The following is a 25,474-nucleotide window of genomic DNA, read 5'->3' as shown; positions in this document are numbered from 1 at the left end:
GTGCGACACGATTTCTTTGGATGGCATAGTACCTCACAAACGTAGCCAGCATAAGGGAAGAAAACCAAGGCTGAAAAAGTTTTTTTAATGTTCTCGCCAGGATTCGATACCCCGGCGTTCAGCGCCCTAGGCAGAAATGCTAAACTCTGCAATACGGTGGCTCCCTTTTTTTATTACTAAACATTTTGTAAACTTTATGTATATATATATAAAATATTATTATTTTTGTTTTGTTCCTATTTTTTTATTTCTCTTGCGCTTTTGTTTGGTCACAAAACTACTTAATTTTATTATTGGATTTTCGTTTGGTTTTTATTCCATTTTGTTTTTTATTCTATTATCACTGCGCTTAAAACATTAATCGACAGCACTCATTGGGAAGTTTGCCCTTGTTTCCTAATGCAATGTTCATGGGCAAATTGCATTCTATTTTGAATAGAAAAGCCAAACAACCATTACCCTTTAAAGAATCGAGACAATGTGTTGTTCAAAATGTATTGGACAGGCCACAGTGACCGCGATTTTGTCCTTACCAAGGGCCTCATCAGACGGTTTTTTTAATTTTGAAAAAAAATTGCATGTAATATTTTACCACGTTTTTTTTATAGAAAATCTTTTAAATTTTTTTCTATTAAAATTGTTTGCAAATATTTTGTTTAAATTTTTCTTTATACAATCGGATATTGTTAGCGCAAAACGTGTAATTTTAATTTCTATAAAAAAATTAAATTTATGTAGATAATTTTGCCAAAAATTATTTCAAAACTTTATTGGTCAAAAAATTTTCCAAAAATTATTTTTTTTTTTAATTTTTGCCAAAATTTTATTTCTTTAAGAAATTATATCAACGTTTAAAAATTTCTTTTTAAATAAATTATATCAACGTTTAAAAATTTCTGCTTTAAATAAATTTTAAAGATTTTATACCAGAAATTAAATGATAGCAAAGTTCCAGTATTAACCAATTTAAATTGAATAAATTTTCTTATTTTTCATAATTATATTTTATTTTGTTTTATTTACTTACTTTCACCTGTATTCGATGGCTCCAGTGTCCACAATTGTTTCTTCTTTAGACTGGCCCCATTGGCATTCAACTTGTAGCCAAAGGTTTCCGCTGTCATATAACGATGCTGGCCATTGATGAGACCAATGGTCCACCAACCCTTCTGTTGGTTCTGTGAGATGATATCGCCATTTGTATGATTCAATTCATAGCCCTGGCCGTTCATGGTGTTGTTGATGGAGTTGATAATCGGTAGCGGAGCAATGGTGACGATTTTCTAGGGATTACCAAAGAAGCGACAAAAAAAAATGTAAAAAACCAAGATAAACTACAAGTCAAAATATATGATGAGAATGAAATTCGAGGTTGTAGTTATGAAGAAGAGGTCTGTCTGCCAATGGGTGATGATGTTTGAATTTCCGTTGCAACTTTACAAGTCTATATCTCGATGACTAAAAAAAGAAAAAAAAAAATACAAAGGAAAAAGGGATTAATAAGCGATAATTCATTTTAAGAGCATTTAAAAAGCATGATAAGGAAAAAAAGAAAAGAAAGAGGCTTAAAGACCATAGACTAAGCGTTGAACAGTCTTGGAAATGCTGGCATGAATGCGTTTGCTTTCTTTATTTAAAATAAAATCTGAAGATTGCTTATAATCATTTTATTGTATGCCTTAATAACTCATAGCAAACTGTATGCATTTAGTTTTAATTTGTGGTTAACGCTGCTGTCAGCCTTATTTTTTTTTTTCATATAATAATAGGTTTTTAAAAAAATTGCGTTCTGAAATGTCTATTTTTGTTGCCTGAGTTTATTGTTTTGTTGTGTTCTTTTTTTTGCAACATGAATATTTCTACTTTGTTTATGGTTTCTTTTTTTTTAATTGATTTATTTTTATTTTTTGCTGTAAATGACTATTTTAAGTGAGGTAAACATAAGAAAAACAAATAAAAAGGCATTAAGTTCGGCCGGACCGATCTTTGGATACCCATCACCTCGCATACATTATTAACCACCTTTCGTCGTAATATGCTGAAAAATGCATTATTTATGAACCCATAGCAGCTATATCAAAATATGATCCTATTTGGTCTAAACTCATCATGGACGTCGATGGGGGTCCTATACAATTCACTGATTAAGACGATAAAACCGAATATTGGTCTATACGGCAACTATATTTGAATGTAGTCCGATTTATCACACTCAGGAAGGATATGTAAGGGTCTTATACAACTTATTGATCCAAATTTCAGCTAAATCGGTCAATAAATGCGTCTATTACAGGCTCAAGAACTTTAATCGGGAGATCGGTATGGCAGCCTTATCTAAATCTGAACCGATCTGAACCCTACAAGCAACGGCTGTCTTAACTATACTCAATACAAATTTCAAGGGCCCCACACAACTCATTGGCTACATTTTAGCAAACTCGTTTAAGAAATTCTCTTTTAGTGGGCCTTAAACCTTAAATCGGTATATATGGCAGCCAAAAACAAGTAAATGCGTGCTAAGTTCGGCCGGGCCGAATCTTATATACCCTCCACCATAGATCGCATTTGTCGAGTTCTTTTCCCGAAATCTCTTTTTAGGCAAACAAAGTATAAAAGAAAAGAATTGCTCTTATATTGGATCTATATAAAGTTATGGTCCGATTCGGACTGTAATTGAATTGAAAGTTGGAGACAATAGTAAAAGTAATTGTGTAAAATTTCAGCCAATTCGAGTAAGAATTGCGCCCTTTAGGGGCTCAAGAAGTAAAATAGAGAGATTGGTTTATATGGGAGCTGTATCGGTTTGGGACAATATTTATCACGTATGTTGAAGGTAATGGGAGAAGCCGTTGTACAAAATTTCATAATAATTACGCCCTCTGGAGGCTCAAGAAGTCAAGATCTCAGATTGCTTTAAATGGCAGCTATTTGAAGTTATAGATCGATTTGAACCATATTTGGCACAATTATTAGAAGTCATAACATAACACGTCATGCGAAATTTCACCCAAATCGAATAAGAATTGCGCCCTCTAGTGGCTCAATAAATCAAAATTCAAGATCGGTTTATATGGCAGCTAAATCAGGTTATGAACCGATTTAAACCATATTTAGCCCAGTTGTTGGAACACGTCTTCCAAAATCGGTTAGGAATTGCGCCCTTTAGACGCTCAAGATGTCAAGACCCCAGATAGGTTTGTATGACAGCTATATCAGGTTATTGACCGATTTCAACCATACTCAGTACAATTGTTGGAAGTTATAACAAAACACCTTTTGCAAAATATCAGCCAAATCGGATTAGAATTGTGCCCTCAAGATGCTTAAGAAGTCAAGATCCAAGATCGGTTTATATGACAGCTATATCAAAACATGGATCGATATGGCCCATTTACAATCCCAACCGACATACACTAATAAGAAGTATTTGTTCAAAATATCAAGCGACTAGCTTTACACCTTCGGAAGTTAGCGTGCTTTCGACAGATAGAGGGACGGACGGAACAGGGATGTCAACGGGCCTGGCACAACTCGTTGTACCAAATTTCAGCGAAATCGGGCCTAAGACTTTAAATTGGCAGATTGATCTTAATGGGCCCCATATCAGTCCATCTTCGAACTTAGGCTGCCTATGGACAAACAAGTATATGTTAACCACCTCTCGTCAAAATCCGGTAAAAAAATTCATACCCATAGCAGCTATATCAACATATGTTCCGATTTGGACCAAATATTAAAAAGTAAAAGTCATTGTTCAATTGTGTATAACATAATATCGGTCTATATGGCAGCTATATCCAAATCTGGACCGATTTGGGCCAAGTTTCAGAAAAATTCGAAGACCCTAAACACAACTCACGGTCCCAAATTTCGGCGACATCGGAAAATAAATGCGCCTTTTATGGGTCCAAAACTTAACTTAATTTTAAGTCATGTCAATTAAATTAGATCGCAATTTGCATCCGATCGTCTTCAAATTTGGCACGGGCATCTTTTTTGGCCTAGAAACAAAGCCTATTGAAATTGGACAATATCGGGTCACAAATCGGAAGAACATATATATGGGAGATATATACAAAATATCTCCCACATATATGTTCTTCCGATTTGTACTAATACTAGAATAATATCGTTATTGGATAACCGATTCTCACGAAATTTGTCACAAGGGAGCATTTTAAGAGTCTCGACCCTACTGGTGAATTTGATAGGAATCGGTTCAGATACCGATATGACTCCCATATATATGTTCGTCCGAATTGGACAAATATTGCAATAATGTGGTCATTTGTAAACCGATTCACTTGAAATTTGGCAGGAAAGATTACATTACTGGCGAAATTCATAGAAATCGGTTCAGATTTAGATATAGCTCTCCTACATATATATTGCCCGATTTTCACTTCTGAAGCCACTTCAAGCTCATTTATTGACCAATCTTGCCAAAATGCACACACAACGCTTTCCTCGACGACTACCTAAACATTGCAGGCGTTTAGTCGAAATCGGTTGAGATTTAGATATATATATAAAAATCGGGTCAGATTAGTATTTAGCTACCATATTGTTGTATATTTGCGCTAATAGAGCCGTTGTTATTCAGATTTGAACATATTTGCTTGAAATTATGAATTGTTTCATAATCCATTTGAAAATCTCCTCCGAGGTCCATGAAATTTGGTTCGGAATTAGATATAGCTCCCAATTTGTACTTTTAAGGTAGTTGTAGGGTATTATATAGTCGGTACCGCCCAACTTTTACTTTTCCTTACGGGTTTTATACAAATAACGTAGAAATCCAATGCAAATGCAAGATGCAAATTACAATTTAATCCTTATGTACGAAATTACTCCAAGCCTCCTACATTAAATTGCATATAAAATCAAAGAACAAGTTCTCCAAATCCCATCCAGCATTTTATCTTCTTAATCTATATGAACTGTATTTTTGCATGAAAAATTATATATTTTCTACTGATCGAAAGTTCGTTTTGCATGCTCCAACACATTTAAATAAAAATCCTTTTAAAATCATAAATTTTTCTTTGTTATCTACAATCAAATACGGCAAATTTTCTTCTTTGCATTTATGCCTTGAGTGCAGGAAATTTATTAATTTTTTCACTGTAACTAACACAAATTGGTAACAGATGTAACAGATGGCTTAGGCAAAATTCCTGTCATAAACAAAGTAAGTGTTAAAGTCATGTAAATTGTTGCCAATAACATAAAAAGCCTCTTAAGATGTCAAAATATTTACAAGGGGCGCAACAAAATCATACAAATTGGAACAAATGAATGAAAGCAACTTGTATCGACATAAATGGGGACTTTTTAATGAATGATATGTTTGACTTCATATAAGGATGTGACCATTCGAGTGTCAAAATATAGTCTAATATCGTTTACATGCAAGACTGAAAATAAGGACTTACAAACCAAGAATAAATTTCTGTTAGAGTCAAAAAATAAATTATCATCTTGGCCCCGATAGACTTTAAAATCGTCTTAGATGATTTTAATACGAAAATAGAAATCTTAGTACAACGAACGGAAATGTAAATCTGAACCGATTTCGTCCAAACTCTTAGATGTTGTGGTAGTTGTCGAGGAAAGAAAGCGTTGTGCAAAATTTGGGCAAAATTGGTTAATAAATGCTCTTGCAGTGGCTCTATAAGTGAAAATCGGGCGTTATACATGTATGGCAGCTATATCTTAATTTGAACCGATTTCTATGAAATTCTTTAGTAATATTAAGAGCTTTTGGCAAATCCTTCCTGCCAAATTTCGAGAGATTCGGTTAACAAATGAGCACTTTATTGGAATATTTCTCAAAATCGGACAAACGTATATATTGGACCTATTTGTAAATCTCAAGCGATTTCGAACAAACTTCTTAGATATTGTGGTAGTCGTCGAGGAAAGTGTTGTGCAAAATTTTGGCAAGATTGATCAATTAATGCGCTTGTTGTGGCTCTAGGAGGGAAAATCGGGCGATATATATATATATATATATATATATATATATATATATATATATATGAGAGCATTATCTAAATCTGAACCGATTTATACGAAATTCATCAGTATTGTCGACGATCATAAAGAAATCCTTCCTACCAAATTTCGTGAGAATCGGTTAACAAATGAGTACTTTATTGCAACATTTCTCAAAATCGGACGAACATATATATGGGAGCTATATCCAAATATGAAACGATTTTTTCCAATTTCAATAGGCTTCGTCTCTAGGCCGAAAAACGTTCCCGTACCAAATTTGAAGACGATCGGATGGAAATTGCGACCTGTAGTTTGTACACAAATTAACGTGGACTGACGGACATAGCTAAATCGAATCAGAAAGTGATTCTGAGTCGATCGGTATACTTACTAATGGGTCTATCTCTCTTCCTTCTGGGTGTTACAAACAAATGCACTAAGTTATAATACCCTATACCATAGTAGTGGTATAGGGTATAATAATGTTATTCGTGATAGAGTTCGAGAGTAATAATGTGTTTGCGTTATATTTGGCTAAATATTACAACAGGCTATTGTTGGCGTACTCAAACACCTCAAAGTGAACACTATGTTTTGTGTATTGAGCCACAAATAGTTATAATGACGCTGGTACCGTATCATTATAAACAAGTAAAACCATGCTTAGTTTGCCAGCGCCAAATCTTAACATTAATGAAAATTTCAATAATTTTATAATTAGATCATTTAAAAAATTGAATTTCAAAAATGTTCAATCAATTTTTCAATTGAATATGCAAATTTTTTAATTGAGAAATCACTTTTTTCAAAACTGTGATTGATATGACCATTTTCATGATTGAAGCAGTTTCAATTAAAACAAGTACAAGCGTGTTAAGTTCGGCCGAATCTTATATACGCTCCACCATGGATCGCATTTGTCAAGCTATTTTCTCGGTATCTCTTTTTAGGCAAACAAACAGAATTGTAAAGAAGTGTAACCGTAATTGAATTGAATATTGGAGGCCATAGTAAAAATTGATCTGGGGCGTGACTTCTTGAGCCTCTACAGGGACCAATTCCCATCCGATTTGGCTGAAATTAAGCATGACATGTTTTGATATGACTTCCAACAACTGTGCCAAATACGTCTTAAGTCTGTCTACAACCTGATATAGCTGCCATATAAACCGATCTTGGGTCTTGACTTCTTGAGCCTCTAGAGTGCGCAATTCTTATCCGATTGGAATGAAATTTTGCACGACGTGTTTTGTTATGATATCCAACAACCGAGCCAAGTATGGTTCAAATCGGCTCATAACCTGATATAGCTGTCATATAAACAGATCAGGGGACTTGACTTCTTGAGCTTCTAGAGGGCGCAATTCCTATTCGATTTGGCTGAAATTTAGCATGGCGTATTTTATTCTTACTTTCAACAACTGTTTCAAATAAGGTTCAAATCGGTTCATAACCTGATATAGCTGCCATATAAACCGATTTGGGATCTTGACTTTTGAGCCTCTAGAGGTCGCAATTATTATCTGATTTGTCTGAAATTTTGTGCGACGGATCCGCTCATGACCATCAACATATGTGTTTATGGTCTGAATCGGTCTATAGCCCGATACAGCTCCCATATAAATCGATCTCTCTATTTTACTTCTTGAGCCCCCGCAATTCTTAGGGCGCAATTCTTATTCGAATTGGCTGTCATTTTGCACAGGTCTCCAACATATAATATAATTGTGGTCCAAACCGGACCATATCTTGACATCGCTCTAATAGCAGAGCAAATCTTTTCTTATATCCTTTTTTGCCTAAGAAGAGATGCCGGGAAAAGAACTCTACAAATGCGATCCATGGTGCAGGGTTTAGAAGATTCGCCCCGGCCGAACTTAGCACGCTTTTACTTGTTTTATAGTTACAGTCGAATCCGCTTAATTTTATTTTATTTTATTTTATTTATTTGATAAAAATGTAATGATAGTACAACAAGCATTACTTATAAATTACAGTACTATCCGATATATGTCAATAACTAATAGTTTCACAAAAATAATACTATTACATAGGTATTTAAGTATAAACAAAGAAATTAATGATTAAAGAATTATACAGAAGATAAATAATTATTAGTGTAATTTGATGTATATATTAATAAATGTGAGCTAATATTTAAAGGGTCAAAATTAAATTACTTCCTAAGTGAGATGATGTTTTAGCTTAAGTTTAAAGTTCTTTTCATTAGGACTATTTCTTAAATTGATTGGGAGGGCGTTCCAGAGACGAATGGTGTAAACAAAAAATTGTCTGTCACATACCAAGTAGTTACTTTGCAGTGGAACCATGCAATTGGTTCGAGAAGATCGTGAGATTTCCAACCGGTCGTAAAGATATTTGGGTTCATGTGTATAAATTAAGCGATGCATGAAAGTCAGTGCACGAAATTTCAAAAAATTTTCAAATTCCATCCCATAAAACTGTCTAGAAGCCGATGATATACTATCCGCACGTCTGATACTATAAACAAATCGTGTAATGTCATTCGAAACTACTTTTAATTTACGCTTATGGACGTAGTCACATTCTGCGTATATCTCACAACAATACAAAAGTTTAGGTAGTAAATAGGCATGAGCAATTGCGTGACGCACACTGAATGGAATATATTGGTGAATAGACCAAAGAGTCCGTAACATACCATAAATCTGTCCTATAGCCAACTCAATATGCCTATTCCAGGACAGAGTATTGTCAAATAATACCCCTAAATTCCTTGCAGTCTGCACATACTCTATGGTCTTGTCACCTAAGGCAAGCCTAGGCAAAGACAATGTATCTATAGACTTTCTCGAGATAACAATGCACTTCGTCTTATCAGGATTCAACTTCAAGCCATTCTTGGTTGCCCAATCACTGATGGCAATTAACTGCAAATTAATCCACGCCACATATGACCTTGTATCACTCGTCCTGCAAGAGAAACACAATTGCACATCATCAGCGTATATGTGCATGTCATATCCATCAGGTATGCTTGCAATATCATTGACATATAATGAAAATAATAGTGGTCCCAGCACAGAACCCTGAGGAATACCACGAGTAAGCTCCAAGAAATCAGACATCATACCGTTAGAGTAAACAGCCTGTGTGCGCCTGTCCAGATATGATGCAATAAACCGAACTGCTGTGTCGTCAAAATTAAACAAGGTTGTAAGTTTAGATGCCAATATCGTGTGATCCACGGAATCGAATGCCTTAGAGTGGTCTAATAGGACAAGAAAGCTTACGTGGTTATCATTAATATTGCGTCTAATATTTTCGACTACATCAATAAGTGCAGTCGTACAACTACGGCGTTTACGAAACCCAGATTGCCTATCTGATAAAAGGAAATTCCTGTTTAAAAATGTATTTATCTGATCATACACAATATTCTCAAATGCCTTAGACAAGAATGGCAAGATCGCAATTGGTCTAAAATCATTATTGGACTTAGGTACCGGAATAACCTTTGCCCTCTTCCAGCCACTGGGAAAGATCGATGACAGAAGTATATAGTTAAATATATGTGTAATAAATGGTAAAAGATTCGGTAATATTGGTTTCAGAAAGTTAGGGTCAATACCATCGACACCTGTGGCATTGGATTTTATCCTCAAAATTGACTCCAGAACGTCACATTGATCAACAAGTCGAAATTCAACACCTTTAATTGAAAAATCAGTTAATTGAAAACAATCACTTGAACTAATTGATTTTAAGTATTTTTTAATCTTATCTACGAGCTTAAGAAATCAAATCTGTCAATAGATAAAGCGCCAATATAAGCGCTTTATCTATTTATGAACTTATATGAAGGATGTGATGTAGGTATTGGAGGGTATAAACTTACATCATAGTTAATTTCAGCCAATATTATATCCTAAAGTCCAAATCTGAACCGATATGGCATCATCAATAAAAAGTATGTCCTATGTGTGTAAAATTTTTGATGGATATTTTTATTCGTTCGACCGCTATTGTAATGCGACTTAGGATATCAAGACGATCAAAAATATACACCTTAAATCAATATTTCGAAGTGTTACCACCATCCTATGGTGATAGGTATAAAAAACGAGCAGCCCTGATTCAAGTCCCATTCACTGCTACCAATTCATTTTCTTAAGAATACCACCAGAAGCATTGAAATGAATACTAAGAGGAGAAGGATATATCCAATCGTGCTGTCAACAAATTACGAAGAAGCTACGTTTGTTTAATTAATATAACATCTGAGAAATGGTGACTTAATTAAGCCAAGATCTAAACGATTCTAAACCAACACACCTTCCCCGGATACATCACATAACCGAACTACAAAATGATTTTATTTCTACAATCAAAAGCACCAACTAAAGGACTCAATGACATTCTAATCTGAAATTTATGCATCTTTTCAATTAAATAGTTGTAGCACAAGGCATCTATATGTTTAAATCTATAATAAATTTGAAATTAAGACGACATATTTATAAACCCTGAATACAGCTTAAAATGAAAAGCAGACATTTTCTCCCCAGTAATAAAAAAACATGCCAAAGCAAACTACTGCAGTTAGAAAACAAAAAATATTTTCTTTGTCTGCCACACCGGTAAATTGCACAGACATTTTTGCAATCAAAGTTGAGTTCATTATTACCATACCAAACTGCACAGAAAACTATGGCATTGGTATTGTAGCAGGGAATAATGAAAGTAAAGTCAAGCATTGAAAGATACTAGAGGATAGGTAGATAGGAATAATCAAAGCAAAGTCAAAGTCTTGACAAGATGTGAGGACGGCAAGGCCTAGTCCTAGTGCACAGCTCACATCTTTCCCTTGCGCTTTGCTTGGTGGTTAGCCAACCAAGGACTAAAACTGATAGCCCCATAAATAAGCACTGGTTGTTGTTATGGCCGCCGCCAGTCGTTGGCTCATCAAAACTGCAACAGCATGACAATCTCTGACGCCTGACTCTGTTTTCTTATCTCAAACGTCATACTGGCATGGAAGCGTGTAAAAAAGGAAATCAGAAATCCTCATTCAAAATTTGTTACAAGGCACGAATACAAAATAAGCCGGCATGCCGAAAACAAAACAAAAATAGACTGCTTCTTTTTCTTCTTGGAACAGTGAAGTTGAAGTAATCGGGAAATTATTGTTATGTCGTTTTGTCTGTGACTTAAAAGAGATTCATCCTGTCCATAAGCCCTATAAGGCAGAGTGAAATAAGGAGAAGCTTGTTTGTTATGTTTTTTTTTTTCTTGGCTCAGCGAAAAGTAATCCCTTTTACAGTAAATGGAATGACTGTATTGTGTGAGTGGAGACGAAATAAAAATAAAAAAATATAAATGTTTAAAAAAAAATTAAAAACATTTTAAAAAGTTGAAAAAAATTACAGCAGCCAATACTATTTATAAATCTCGTATTTACTATAAATACGAGATCTATAAATTTGGCAAAAAATAGCATTGGCTGCTGTAATTCTTTTTTTTTTAATTTTTTAAAATGTTTTTAAATTAATTTAATACAAAAAAATTAAAGAACTACAAACAATAAAAAAAATCAATTAAACACAAAAAATTTTATTTGTCTAAAGAATAACCAATTAAAGATAAGTTTGATGCCTATTACTACTCCAAACATTAGAGAAAAGAAAAAACAATTTAAAATTTTTAATACTTAATATAAAATAAAATTTATTTTAAAAAATTTTAAGCAAACCTTGAAACAACGCAACTTAATAAAAAATATTACGACTCAAAAAATTGGGGAAAAAATAAAATAATTTAAAAATATATTTAAAACTTTTTAAAAAATAAATAAAAAAATTTAAATTAATGTAAATTTTTTTTTTTTTCTATAACGACTTCAAGCATTGCAGAAAAGATAAGACAAGTAAAAGCGTGCTAAGTTCGGCCGGACCGAATCTTATATACACTCCACCACGGATCGCATTTTTCAAGTTCTTTGGCCGATATCTCTTTATAGGCAAACAAAGGATAATGGATAAGAATTTCTATGCTACTCGAGCTGTACCAAGTTATGAACCAATTTGGGGCCATACTTGGTTTGGCGTTTGGAGACCAAAGTTAAATTCATTGTGCAAAATTTCAGCCAAATCGGATAAGAATTGCGGCCTATAGTGGCTCAAGAAATAAGATCGGAAAATCTTTTTATATAGGAGTTTTATTTTTAGGTTGCCCATTTCTTTTTTAAAAGAAAGTCAATGCATTTTTAATAAAACTTAGAATGAACATTAATCGAATATACTTTTTTTACACTTTTTTCTAAAGCAAGCTAAAAGTAACAGCTGATAACTAACAGAAGAAAGAATGCAATTGCAGAGTCACAATCTGTGAAAAAATTTGTCAACGCCGACTATATGAAAAATCCGCAATTACTTTTTGGGCAACCCAATAGTTTATGGACCGATTTAGGCCATAATTGGCATAGTTGTTGGAAGACAAAACAAATCACTTCATGCAAACTTTCAGCCAAATAATTGCGCCCTCTAGCAGCTCAAGAAGTCAAAATCCGAAATCGCCTTATATGGGAGCTATATCAGGTAATAAATCGATTTGGGCCATACTTGGCCAAACCAAAACGCTTCATCGAAAATTTCAGCAAAATCGGATGATAATTGCGCCCACTGAGCTCACGAAGTCAAGATCCGAGGTCTTGAACTGATTTGAACCATACTTGGCACAGTCGTTGGAAGTCAATATAAAACAACTGGTGCAAAATTCCAGCCAAATCAGATAAGAATAGCGCCCTCTAGAGGCTCAAGAAGTCAAGACCCCGTATTGGTTTATATGCACTATATCAAAACATGGACCGATATAGCCCATTTGCAATCCCAACCGACTCACACTAAGAGGAATATTCGTGCGAAATCTCAACCGCATAGCTTTATTCCTTCGGAAATCAGTGTGCTTTCGGCAGACGGACGGAAAAAAAGAAAATTATAAAAATAAGTTGTTGACTATTACTACTCAAAGCATTAAAGACAAGATTCGAAATTAAAAACAAAGAACAAGTAAAAGCGTGCTAAGTTCGGCCGGGCCATATCTTATATACCCTCCACCATGGATCGCAAATTGAATAATAGTTGCGCCCTCTAGAAGCTCAAGAAGTCAAATCGAGAAATCGGTTTATATGACGGCTTTACCAAGTTATATACTGATTAAGAACCTACTTTGCACAATAAGGTCGGATAAGAATTGCGCCCTCTAGAAGCTCAAGAAGTCTAATCGGGAGATAGATTTATATGGCAGCTATATCAGCTCATGAACCGATTAAAACCAAAAATGCAGCCATATCGGACAAAAATTGCGGCTTCCAGGAGTCAAGTCGGGAGATCGGGTTATATGAGAGCTACATCAGGTTATAAACCGACTTGGACCGTACTTGGCACAGTTGTTGGAAGTCATAAGAGAACACTGTGTGCAAAATTAAACCAAATCGGACAAAAAATTGTGGCTTCCAGGGGCCCAAAAAGTCAAATCAGGAGATCGGCTTATATTAGAGCTATATCAAGTTATAGGCCGATTTCGACTGTACTTGGCACTGCTGTTGGAACAGAATACTATGTGCGAAATTTTTGTTTTCTGAAATCACTTTACTCTTTATTTCACCTGTAACTCCCACCGTTTAACGTTTCATTTTTATTATTGTCATCCAGGCACAGGCAAGCATTAAGTCTTCTCTGCATTTGATGGACTGAGCTTGGAAGAGTATGGATTTGCATACTAATTAAAAAAATTCGAAAAACAAACAAAAGCTTACTCATTGCAAGTATGGGCTATGGCGGCAGTGGTTAAACTCGCACAAATTAAGCCGTAAAATGAAATGGAAATTGAAAAAAGGAAATGATTTGTTTCCCTAGCCGGTAATTGTTGGTATTATCGTTTGTTGTTGCTCCTTAATAGGTATCTTTGTGTTACTGTGAGCGCAGTCACCTCCAAAGAGGGTTAGGGATTGTGACTATTTGTTGCAATGATAATTATCCGCCGACTGACGATGATGACGAAGGCTACAAAGCCAATTCACGGTAATAAAAACAAAGGAATGGGCGTTGTCTGCAAAAACAATGGCTTTGATGAGAAGGCGGTGTTGGAAAGGACTAGGACGATAACAGGATGATGATAAGTACATAGGATAATTTTCTGTTAAGCGGTTGCCTCACCAATCTCAAATCAACCTGTTTGTAGGCAAAAAGTAAAATTAGCCTTCTGGGGTGGTTTGTGGGGAAATTAAAAGGATTAAAATGTTTAACTTCCAAACCTTAAGGGCTACGAAGTATAGAAAGTTTTAGGGTTTCATTTATAACCGCAAAAAATTTAATGAAGAGTACTTTTACGACATTTTAATTTTGGATACAGTGTCTGCGGCGAAGTCTCTACTTCAAAATCATCGAAATATGCAATCACATCAACTCGTTAAAAAGGAGAATAAAAATATTCAAAAGAAAAATTGGTTCTTTATATTGTTAAAGAAGGTGCATCGGAGGGTCCCTGCTAAAAAAATTACTGACCTCCCTCTTTAACAACCGTAAAAGGTAGTGAGTTTACATGTATGGCGAGATTCTATTGTAGTAGAATCTCGGGCAAAGAAAGCGCAACCCTGCAGTGAGAAGTAACCCTGTAGTGAGGAACAACCCTGCAATAGGAATCGGTAGAAAAGCAGAGAGGAGAAGCATCTATGCCATAGAGCGAAGCAATTAAAAGCGTGCAAAGTTCGGCCGGGCCGAATCTTATATACCCTCCACCATAAATCGCATTTGTCGAGTTCTTTTCCCGATATCTCTTTTTAGGCAAACAAAAGATAAAAGAAAAAAATTGATTTAATATTAGATCTATATCAAGTTATTGTCCGATTCGGACTACAATTGAATTGAATGTTGGAGACCATAGTAGTAGTAGAAGTCATTGTGTAAAATTTCAGCCGATTCGCGTAAGAATTGCGCCCTTTAGGGGCTCAAGAAGTAAAATAGAGAGATCGGTTTATATGGGAGCTGTATCAGGCTATAGACCGATTCGGACCATATTTGACACGTATGTTAAAGGTCATGGGAGAGTCAGCCAAATCGGATAATTATTATGCCTTCTGGAGGCTCAAGAAGTCAAGATCCTAGATCGGTTTTAATGGCAGCTATATCAGGTTATAGATCGATTTGAACCATATTTGACACAGGTGTTAGAAATAATAACAAAACACCTCATGCAAAATTTCGGCCAAATCGGATAAGAATTGAGCTATCTAGTGGCTCATGAAGTCAAGATTCAAGTTCGGTTTACATGGCAGCTATATCAGGTTATGGACCGATTTAAATCATACTTAGCTGTTTGGAAGTCATAACTTAACACTTTCTGGCTATATTTCAGCCAAATCGGATAGGAATTGCACCCTCTAGTCGCTTAAGAAGTCAAGATCCAAGATCGGTTTATATGGCAGCTATATCAAAGCAATGACCGATATAGCCTATTTACAATCCCAACCGACCTGCACTAATTAGAAGTATTTGTTCAAACTTTCAAGCGGCTAGCTTAACTCCTTCGAAAGTTAGCGTGCTTTAGACAGACAGGCGGACGGACATGGCTAGATCGACTTAAAATGTCATGACAATCAAGAATATATATACTTTATGGGGTCTTAGACATATATTTCGAGGAGTTACAAACAGAATGACGAAATAAGTATACCCACATCCTATGGTGGAGGGTATAAAAAGAAATGGCAAGAGGAGGTTGCTTTTTGTGTGGCTTTATATGACTTTTGTATGTGTTATGTCGTTCAATCAAAATCAATTTCTCAACCAGTTAATACAAAATTTTCGTGCGAATTATGTTAGTACTACACAGAAAAATATAAAAATCGGTTTCAATTACGAAATTAATTGATCTAATTGGTTTTTTAATTGAAACTGCTTCAATCACGAAAATGATAAAGTCAATCAAAGTTTTTCAAAAAGGTGATTGAAAAATTTTTCAAATAAATTGCATATTTATTAAAAAAATTATTAAAAATTTTTGAAATTTTCAATTAATTTTTTAATTGATCCAATTAAAAAATGATGGAATTTTTATAAATTTTTAATTAATTGATTGAAATTGATGATTGAAAATTTCGAAATATTCAATTCAATATTCAATGACCACTCCTTAAAAACAGAACACCTCCGGGTGTTTTTCCGAATTATAAAAGATAGAGTAGCGAGGCTGTGACTTCATGAATTAAATGCATTGGGGAAGTAAACCCAATCGACAAACATTTATTTAGAATATGTTATAATTAGATCAGTGCTAACGAAGCCGTAGTTCCATTAATATGCATATTTTGATCAGTATAAAGATTGAAATTGCGTCTAGAAATGTAAAAAAGTCGTCGAAAAACTGTTTGTTGGGGAGTTTTATCTTTTATTTATAAAGATGGGCTAGACTTTTTCAAAAACGGATAATTTTTTAATCAAAAATTTAAAGATTTCATTCAAGATCGTAATTGAAAAAACTTCAGTTAAAAAAATTATTGAATAAATTAATTTTTTAATTGAAAATTCCTACATTTTAATCTAGTTCGTAATTGAAAAAAAAAATTCGGATTCAATTAAAAAATGATTGATTAAATTATTTTTTTAAATTGAAAACATTTTTATTTTTTTTTCTGTGTAGGTTTACACCAGAGGTGACGAAGTCGCTTATGAAGTCGTTTATTCAATGTGGTTCGAAAAATGGATACCCGTCGCACTATGGCGGACAGAGGACACAGCTAGCAAAAATCAAAATTTTCATGTGCACCTACGAAATTTTGAAGGAACCTATCTTATGTAAAATATTCCAGCGATTTCAAAAATGCTACCGACGAAAATGTCCGATTTCTTGTTTAGGACATACGACCGTTAAAAGTTTACCTTTTTCGATTTTCAAAAAAAAGCAATTTTTAGTATTTTGGTCCAATATCAAGTGTTATATCTCGAAAATTAGTTGAGGTATTGCCATTTTTTATTTTGTCTATGGAAAGACATACTTAATAGGTGAAGAATTCTCAAAAAAGTAATAATGATTTCTTTGGGTTTCTCCAGATAAATCACTATTTGAGAGTACCCATATTTCACTACTTATCAACTTTGTTGGAAAATAAAAAAATATATCCAAAATAACCACCGCCATATTCTCAAAATACGCTTCTCGAATGCCGCTTAACATAATTCAAAAAAAATTTGGCTGCCCGAAGTAGCCCCAATTTCTTTTAGAGGTATAAAATGTAAAAAAGACTTTGTTCAAGAAGTGTTTGGAGAACGTGTCCCACAGTCGAAAACCCGTTGGAATAATTCTATAACATTTGAAATGATAAGATTATCTATACGAAACTTGAATAGTGAATGTGTAGATGGTTTCCAATAATTATGCAAAATTTGGAGACCCTTGTTCCTCCAGGGGCTGAAATGGGGCGTGAATGTAGGTCACATCTAGCATATAAAATTTGGAGTGCTGCCAAATAGGCATTTATAGGCCGATCGTCGTGATTGTTACCATTTTTCCACAATTTTTGATTTTGATAAGCCATAACTAATCACCTTAAAATCATAGCACCCTTTTCATTTTATAGGCTGAACACATGTCTGTCATATGCCATTTTAATCATTCAATTATCTTATTTGGCAAAAAGATATGATTTTTGCTCGACGATCAGAAGCTCACCATACTTTGTGGCATACCCATCTCATACAAAATTTTCTCCAAATATTAAAATCTCAGGTCAACAAAACAATTGGATCTTATTTATGCCGAAAGAATCACTGCGAAACTTTCAATACCAAACGAGGTATCAGACATGGAGACAACTTATCGTATGATCTCGTGAATTATTACGAACACCATACCATTTGGTAGTTAAGTAATAACAACACCGTATGGATGATGGTAAGCGTTAAAAATACCACACGGTGTTGTTCTAGTAGTAATACACGGTGTTGCTTCACTATCAATTTTTTTCGGTGTATCAAAAACAGTAATAGTTTGGTATTAAAACCAAATCCAGTTCGGTAATAAGGCTAGTACCAAACGGTTTTAGTCATTTAACGTTTCATTCCTACCTGGCGCTATTGCTTTGCTACCATACGGTGTTGCTTTACTATTAATACCGTATGGTATTGAAATGACCACGTTTGATATCAATTTCTCTCTGGGTATACTACCGTTTATGTTTACCATTTATCCTCGTCATATCACAATACGAATTCGCCCATAGGATTTTCGTCGTTCTTCCAATAGCTTTACTGTTTCGCAATGTGCCCTCTTCGCCCATTATATTGGCTCGGGCTGCGTTGCCTTGAAAGTCTTTGCAATCACCAAGTTTTAAGACAACAGTCCTCTGCCTGCCCCTTAACTTCGCTATTGTCCGACACCATAAATATGTCATTGACATTTTGTTTTTAGTGAAAAATTAATTGCATGTTCTATAGGATTTTCTACTTAAAGGTTGCTTCTTACAGAAAATAGTAGAAAGGCCATTTGAACGTTTAGAATATAAAAATGTGCCGATTAAAAATTCCACCAACAGAAGAAAACTTAAACCAAAAACCGTATGTAAACAACTCAAAAATTGTTATCCTCAGTGATGAGAACTGTCACAAATATAAAAAAATTATGTCGTCTGATTGCTTTCCGCAACCTTATTTAATGAATCCTTATGCTATCTTGTAAAAGTTATGTTAGGAAATACCATACCCCAAAAATTTTCCATCTCAAAATTCCCCTTGTGATGCATTTAATGACAACCAAAAAGGCATAGACTGCAGACATGTATAAAAAATCCTATTTCCGTTTTAGCACTTCAATGGCATTCTCTTTTTTTTTTGGGAAAGCTCATTTAATGACATTAATTGATTGGCTACATAGCTAGGTTACTTGAATGACATGACACTTTACGGTTAACTTTGCAGGAATGTCTTCTTTCGGTCATAAGAAATGACAAATATGCTACAATTTCAATCATTAGTGGTAGTCATGATCAAATGACTTACCTAAGCTGCAACCTCAATTGTTGCAACGGTCTATGTGCAACATGCTACTGCCAACGTTTAACTATTAACTGCAGAATAATTTCTTTTCAACACTTTGGTGCTTTGCTATTATAGAGGCCAATGACTGACTGGCAGACTCACTGGATGACTGCTCGACTGTCTCTAATTAATAAAATTTAACGCCTGGCCGATTCTTTACTCCTTTCTCAAAGTAGTTTTCAAAGTGTTTGGTTTATTGTTTCTCTCCACTCAATTTTGCCAAGAAATCCTAAAAATTTCATTGGCATTAAAGCCAATTAAACAAAACTAATTGTTTAAACACAAAAAACCCCGACTAACGATTAACGGCATTTAAAAAATTTCTTCACTAACTACTTCGAAAACAAACAATTTTTAAATTTCTTTAATCTAGCTTTAGACAATAATAATAAAATAAATGTAATGTATTTCAACTTAAACACAACATAATGGGTTTTCTGACTTTTGTTGATATATGAGCAGGATTTGCAGCAAGTCGCACCTATTAACAAAAATCTTCACGATTTTGAACTGTTTTTAGCTGATGATTCGTTGCACTTAATCCATGGCTTAGCATTTGTTGTTTGTTGAATCAATTATTTCATAGCAATTTGATATGTGTTTTCAAGCTGCCGCTTACTTTTTTCTGTTATTTTTTAGAAAATCTTTGAAAAAATAAAGGAAATACCACAGACGTCAGATTAATCAACGGAACTTGATATCCTAAATGAACACCAAGCCAAGTGTAGGCAATTATTTATAAGTATCTCCAATTTCTTGAAGAAAAGTTTTTATGTTAAATTGTTCCATGTATCTAAAATTGCTAAGAAATGTTTGGGAAATATTTATTATATATATATATTCAATACGTATTTGAAATACCATACATTGATTGTATGGAAATTACAATCAGACATTTGAATATATTAATTATTTCCGTCAAATACCCCCAAAGGAGGTAATGACCACGATAGGTGAGATTGGTAAGATCATCGTTGTCATCGGGAAACATATCCGCCCATCTAAAGGGCCCACAATTTTAATCGACGAGTTATAAATGTGTGGGCCCTACAGACGGAGAGAAAAGTTCCACAATGATGTTGATTAAGATGATCAAGGATTTTAAACCCGATTCACCTCATTCCTTTAAAATAAAGTGATTTTAATCTTCTCCTGTAAAATGTTATCTTTCTTTTTAACATATTTTTGGCGGTAAGGAGACGATATACCCACCAATTTCTTAAACTTTGACTAATAGTCTTTCTGCTTAAGGCACATGTTATGCGCCACAATGACTTGTATGTTTCTCTAATGGCATTTGTGTAATTATATTATTTAAAAGATCATTATTGAAGCTTTTACAAAAGAAATTATCTACAAAAAACCCGCGCAAATGTTCAGTTATAACAGAAATGCACAAGGTTTGACAACAGCTAACAAACTACATGTCCGTTACAAACATACATACCTACTATCTACCTACTCATATCATTACCATCACCATGAAAAAGAGATGCATAAAAAGAGAGAAAAAAGAATAACTGGTTCATCTCTTTACTATGTGGTTTTTTATATCGTTGACAGGTGCGTAAAATCGAATGGAATTTTACTCTCAAGCTGACGGGAATAAAGAAAATATCCATAAAATTATTTTTGCATTTGATTAAAGTTCACCACAAAACAAAAACAAAATATGAAAAATATTGCTGGCGTCATAGTGGTGTTGTTGGTGGACTACTAAAAAAACAACAACAGGTTCTCCAACAAGTTGATGCCGGCTAAAGAATTGATTTTGATTTGAAAGGTGTCACAAAAACATTCATTATAATTAAAATTTGTGACAAAAGAAAGCCGCTGCAATAGTGGCAACTCTATTCAGTAAGCTGTGATCCTCCTTTCAAGTCTTGCAAATAGTAGATTGTCAGACATAAATCTTTTTTGGCAGCTCTGCTCAAAGAAAGTGATTGAAATGTTATTGCTGTCTGATTAATGCAAAACATAAATGATTGATTGCAATAAATTTACAGAAAACTTTGCATAAATGCGAACACAACAGAGAACTGCAAGTGGAGGTATTTTTTCTGGTTTGCGGTATATTCATAAAAATGCAGTGTAAGCATCTATCGCCACCACAATTGATGCGGTGCTATGCCTAGCACACCGATACGAATGGCGAACGTATGAATACTCGTACATTAATTTTCATCTTTTGTATACTACTGCCTTTAACAAGGCGGTGTTATGAGTGAATGTAAGACGAGACATGCAAAACACCGCATCAATAAAACAGACAATCGAATCGTAATTGCGATACTGATTTTGCGACGAGAAGAACACCTATTTATTTTAAAAGAAATATATATATTTTTATATTGCTTATAGTTGATTTCGTTCCAGAATTCTAATTTTTATAATTTTTTTGTTTTTTTTTAACTTAGTTATGTTAAAAATAAAATTGCGATATTTGTGCCAACCACCGCATATACAAGAGACACATAAACATAAGTATTTGCGGTGGAAGTTTAAAATCAGACGTCACTCCTTTGCTTCGTAGCGGTACATACACATACACATGCACATCAGCACCCCAACAAAATCATTTGTGTTTTTATACAAGCCATTTGCGTTGATTAGAGTTGAATGGTTGCATTGATTCAAACAGATAAGTATTTATGCGATGCACTGCAATGCGTTCTCTGAAACACATTTCCTTTAAAATAGTCTATTATGGAACTTAGTTGAAGGGCATAGTTGTACCTCACATTCCAACTTTCTGTCAAATCAGGCAAAAATATAAGCTTCCTAGGGCTCAAGATGTCAAATCGGTAGATCGGTATATATGGGAGCTATATCCGATTAAACAGCAATTTGAAACAAACACTACACAAAACATTTCAGCCAAACCGGATACCAATTGCGGCTTCCAGGTGCTCAAAATGTCAATCTGGGAGATCGGTTTATGTGTGAGCCGTATCGGATTATACACCGATTCCGACCATACATGACACCAGTGTTGGAAAAAGTGCATAATTTCAGCCTAATTAGATAGCAATATAGGCTTCCAGGAGCTCATAATGTTAAATCGAGATATCGGCTTATATGGAAGCTATATCAGATTTAACACTAATTTGAACCATACCTGGCACGATTGTTGGTCATAACAGAACACTAGGTGCAAATTTCAGCTCAATCGGATAGCAATTTTGGCTTCCGGGGGCTTAAGATGTCAAATCGAGATCTCAGTTTATATAAGCACTGAAAATGAAAGTTGAAAATTTTGCCCATGAACATTCCACTAAGGAACAGTGGCAAACTTCTCACATATCAATGAGTGCAGTCCGATTCAAGTTTAAGCTCAATGATAAGGGGCCTCCTTTTTATAGCCAAGTCCGAACGGCGTACCGCAGTGCCTCTTTGCTGGCAACATTTGTGAGGTACTATACTTCTCTCATCTTTATTTTAGATTTTTGTCTTTAATAACAAGACGCAAAGTTAAGGGTTTATTAACCTACCATTTAAATAAAAAATACTTAATATCAAATAAAATATCTTTCAACAAAGGAAATTTTTCCTTAAAAATTTGAATTGGAATTGTCGTCTTTAAATCAAGTTTGATCAACTTTGGTTCGAATCTTTATTATTAGGACAAAAATGACTAGATAAAAATCATCATTAATGTGCCCAAACTAAGTGCAAAACCTTCATTGATGTACTCCAAACTAAGCGCAAATCATCACTATTATCCCCAAACTGTACAAGACCATCATTATTGTCCCCAAATTAAGAATAAAATTTAAATTAATATCCCCAAACTATTTGCAAAATTTTTGTCCCCAAAGTACTTGAAAAATTATCATGAATATACCCTAACTAAGTGGAAAATCATCATTAATGTCCCCAAACAAGTCTTGAAAATTTATTGCCCAAACTTAGTGCAAAATCGCCATTGATGTCCTCAATACTAAGTGCAAAAACATCAATATGTCTCCAAACTGTACAAAATCATCATTATTGTCCTCAATAGTCTTCAAAATCATCATTAACGTCCTCAAACTATGATCTAAATTATGATTAATGTCCCTAATATAAGTGTAAAATAATCACTAATGTCTCCAAAGTACGTGCAAAATTATGATGAATATTCCTTAACTATCATCATTAATGTCAAGACTAGTTGAAAATAATTATTATTGTCCTCAAACTGTGTGTAAAATTACCATTAATGTCCCCAAACCAAGCGCATATAGTGAAAAGACTGCCGAAATGCAGTTATATGTTTCAAAAGAATAAAAATTATGTCAAAGCTAAACGGAAGATAATAAAAATACATTGAAATCAATTCTTATTAAACAAAATCTTCTCAAAATGAAAGTTTTTTTAACCCACAGCATAGTGTATAGGCATAATAATTTCATTATTCGATTTGCAGAACATCAAAATAATAATTTATTTAACACGGTAAAGTATATATTTTTAGAATGTCCAATAACCTCAAAAAAAGCATATAATGTTGTGTTATAAATTTCAAAATATTTTTCAAGTATACTTCAATTCGTATATTGTAACATTCCCTAAGTGGCCTCTTGAACACCTAGAGGGCACAATTATAGTCCTATTTTAGGAAAATTGTGCATTTGATATACCGTTATGACCTACTACAACTGAAGATTGCCTTTTCTATATCATGATGTAGTATAATGGAATCTCCATAATATTTTTTACTACTCAGAATGGAATTAAGCAATGTCGGCACTTTGTGGTGGGTGAAGAATATCAAGAAAATGGCAACGTTAAAACAATACAACCCAATTCCTTTGTATGCTGCCTTACAATCCGATGCCGTTGTGGCTTTGGTTAATCCATTTTTAAGACCCATCAAAAAGCTTTAAATCTCACAGATTATGCATGGGCATGTTACGATGTAGAATTGTTACTCAAAGTAGAAAAGAAAATGGGAAAACCTAAACACGATTATGATGATGAAAAACAATAAGAACTACAAAGAAAAGTTATGAAAGCTTGGTTGAATTGATTGACAGCCATGAAATAGAAACACAATGTAGAAAAATAAAACTTTGCGGTTTATTGTGTTTCTTAGCAGTTTCATTCTCCTTAGCTGTTCTTCAACTTCTCTCGCATCATCGCTGTTTAGTTAGACCCACAGTCAGTTGGAATTGTTTTTAAGGCATTTGCCACATTCTAAGTCATCACTTAATGAACCTCAAATAGTCTCTGTTTTTGCCCCATTGCTTCTATTTTAAGTGTTAGTAGACTAAGAAATGCCAAAGATGAGATTTCTTTCCATACAGAGAACTTAGTTAGATATTAAGTGATTGTTAACACTTTTATTTAATCACGAAGCTTAAGAAAAACAAGCGCACTTGTATTCCCACAAGCAAAGTATAGCAAAAGAACTGTAATTATATTAGAAAAATTTACCTAATACCCATATTTATTCCTAATGTGAACAACCTACTACACAACAAAGCATTTAAATATGCAATGGCACGCAAATGTGTTTTTGCTTTGTAATTTGATGCCCAAAAAAATACATTAAATTAGAAAACTTATTATTTAAAGACCCATTTGAAAAGAGAACAAAAGACCATGGAATAAGAGCACATTTAATTTTTTTCTGTTAGAAGACACGAGTTAAGACTATTATTAAGTGTCATAAGCAAATTTGTTAAGAAAATTTAATTTTCATAAAAAACAAATAAAAGGGGTATCTTAACAATAACTTTAAATACATAATCAAAAAACAATTATGGAGGAAACTACGCATATTAAAACATGTAAGAGCGTGCTAAGTTCGGCCGGGCCGAATCTTATATACCCTCCAGCTTGGATCGCATTTGTCGAGTTCTTTGCGCGGTATCTCTTTTTAGGCAAACAAAGAATAATGAATAAGAACTTTATGCTATTGGAGCTATATCAAGTTAAAGTCTGATCCGGACCATAAATGAATTTAATGCTGAACATTGTAGAATTCATTGTGTAATATTTCAGTTCATTCGGATAAGAATTGCGCTTTGTAGGGGGCTCAAGAACCAAAATCGGGAGATAGGTTTATATGGGAGCTGTATCAAGTTATAAATAGATTCAGACCATATTGGACACGTATGTTGAAGGTCATGAGAGAAGCCGTTGTACAAAATTTCTGCCAAATCAGATGAAAATTGCGCCCTCTAGAGGTTCAAGAAGTCAAGATCCCAGATCGGTTTACATGGCAGCTATATCAGGTTATGTACCGATTTGCACCATACTTAGCACAGTTGTTGGTAGTCACAACAAAACACCTCATGCAAAATGTTGGCCAAAACGGATGAGAATTGCGCCCTCCAGTGGTTCAATAAGTCAAGATTTAATGTGGGTTTATATGACAGCTATACCAGGTTATGACCCGATTCGAACCATATTTA

At 34.2% G+C, this 25,474-nt stretch overlaps 1 protein-coding gene across 3 annotated transcripts in view; it reads right to left on the bottom strand.

The window, feature by feature from the left end:
• The window catches only part of LOC106087398 (protein singed), a 116,915-nt gene that overhangs the window by 29,024 nt on the left and 62,417 nt on the right, over positions 1–25,474 (bottom strand). For 2 of the 3 annotated variants that reach the window (XM_059366686.1, XM_059366687.1), the window contains one exon: positions 1,028–1,283. In XM_059366686.1, coding sequence (XP_059222669.1) covers positions 1,028–1,232 — 205 coding nt within the window. In that variant the 5' untranslated portion in view covers positions 1,233–1,283. Of the gene's footprint in view, positions 1–1,027; positions 1,458–25,474 lie in introns of those variants that run through there. The other variant, XM_059366685.1, reaches the window with a different exon arrangement.

Source organism: Stomoxys calcitrans, chromosome 4, assembly GCF_963082655.1.
Source record: "Stomoxys calcitrans chromosome 4, idStoCalc2.1, whole genome shotgun sequence".
Taxonomy (NCBI): Eukaryota; Metazoa; Arthropoda; class Insecta; order Diptera; family Muscidae; genus Stomoxys; species Stomoxys calcitrans.
This window is presented reverse-complemented; position numbering and strand designations above follow the sequence as displayed.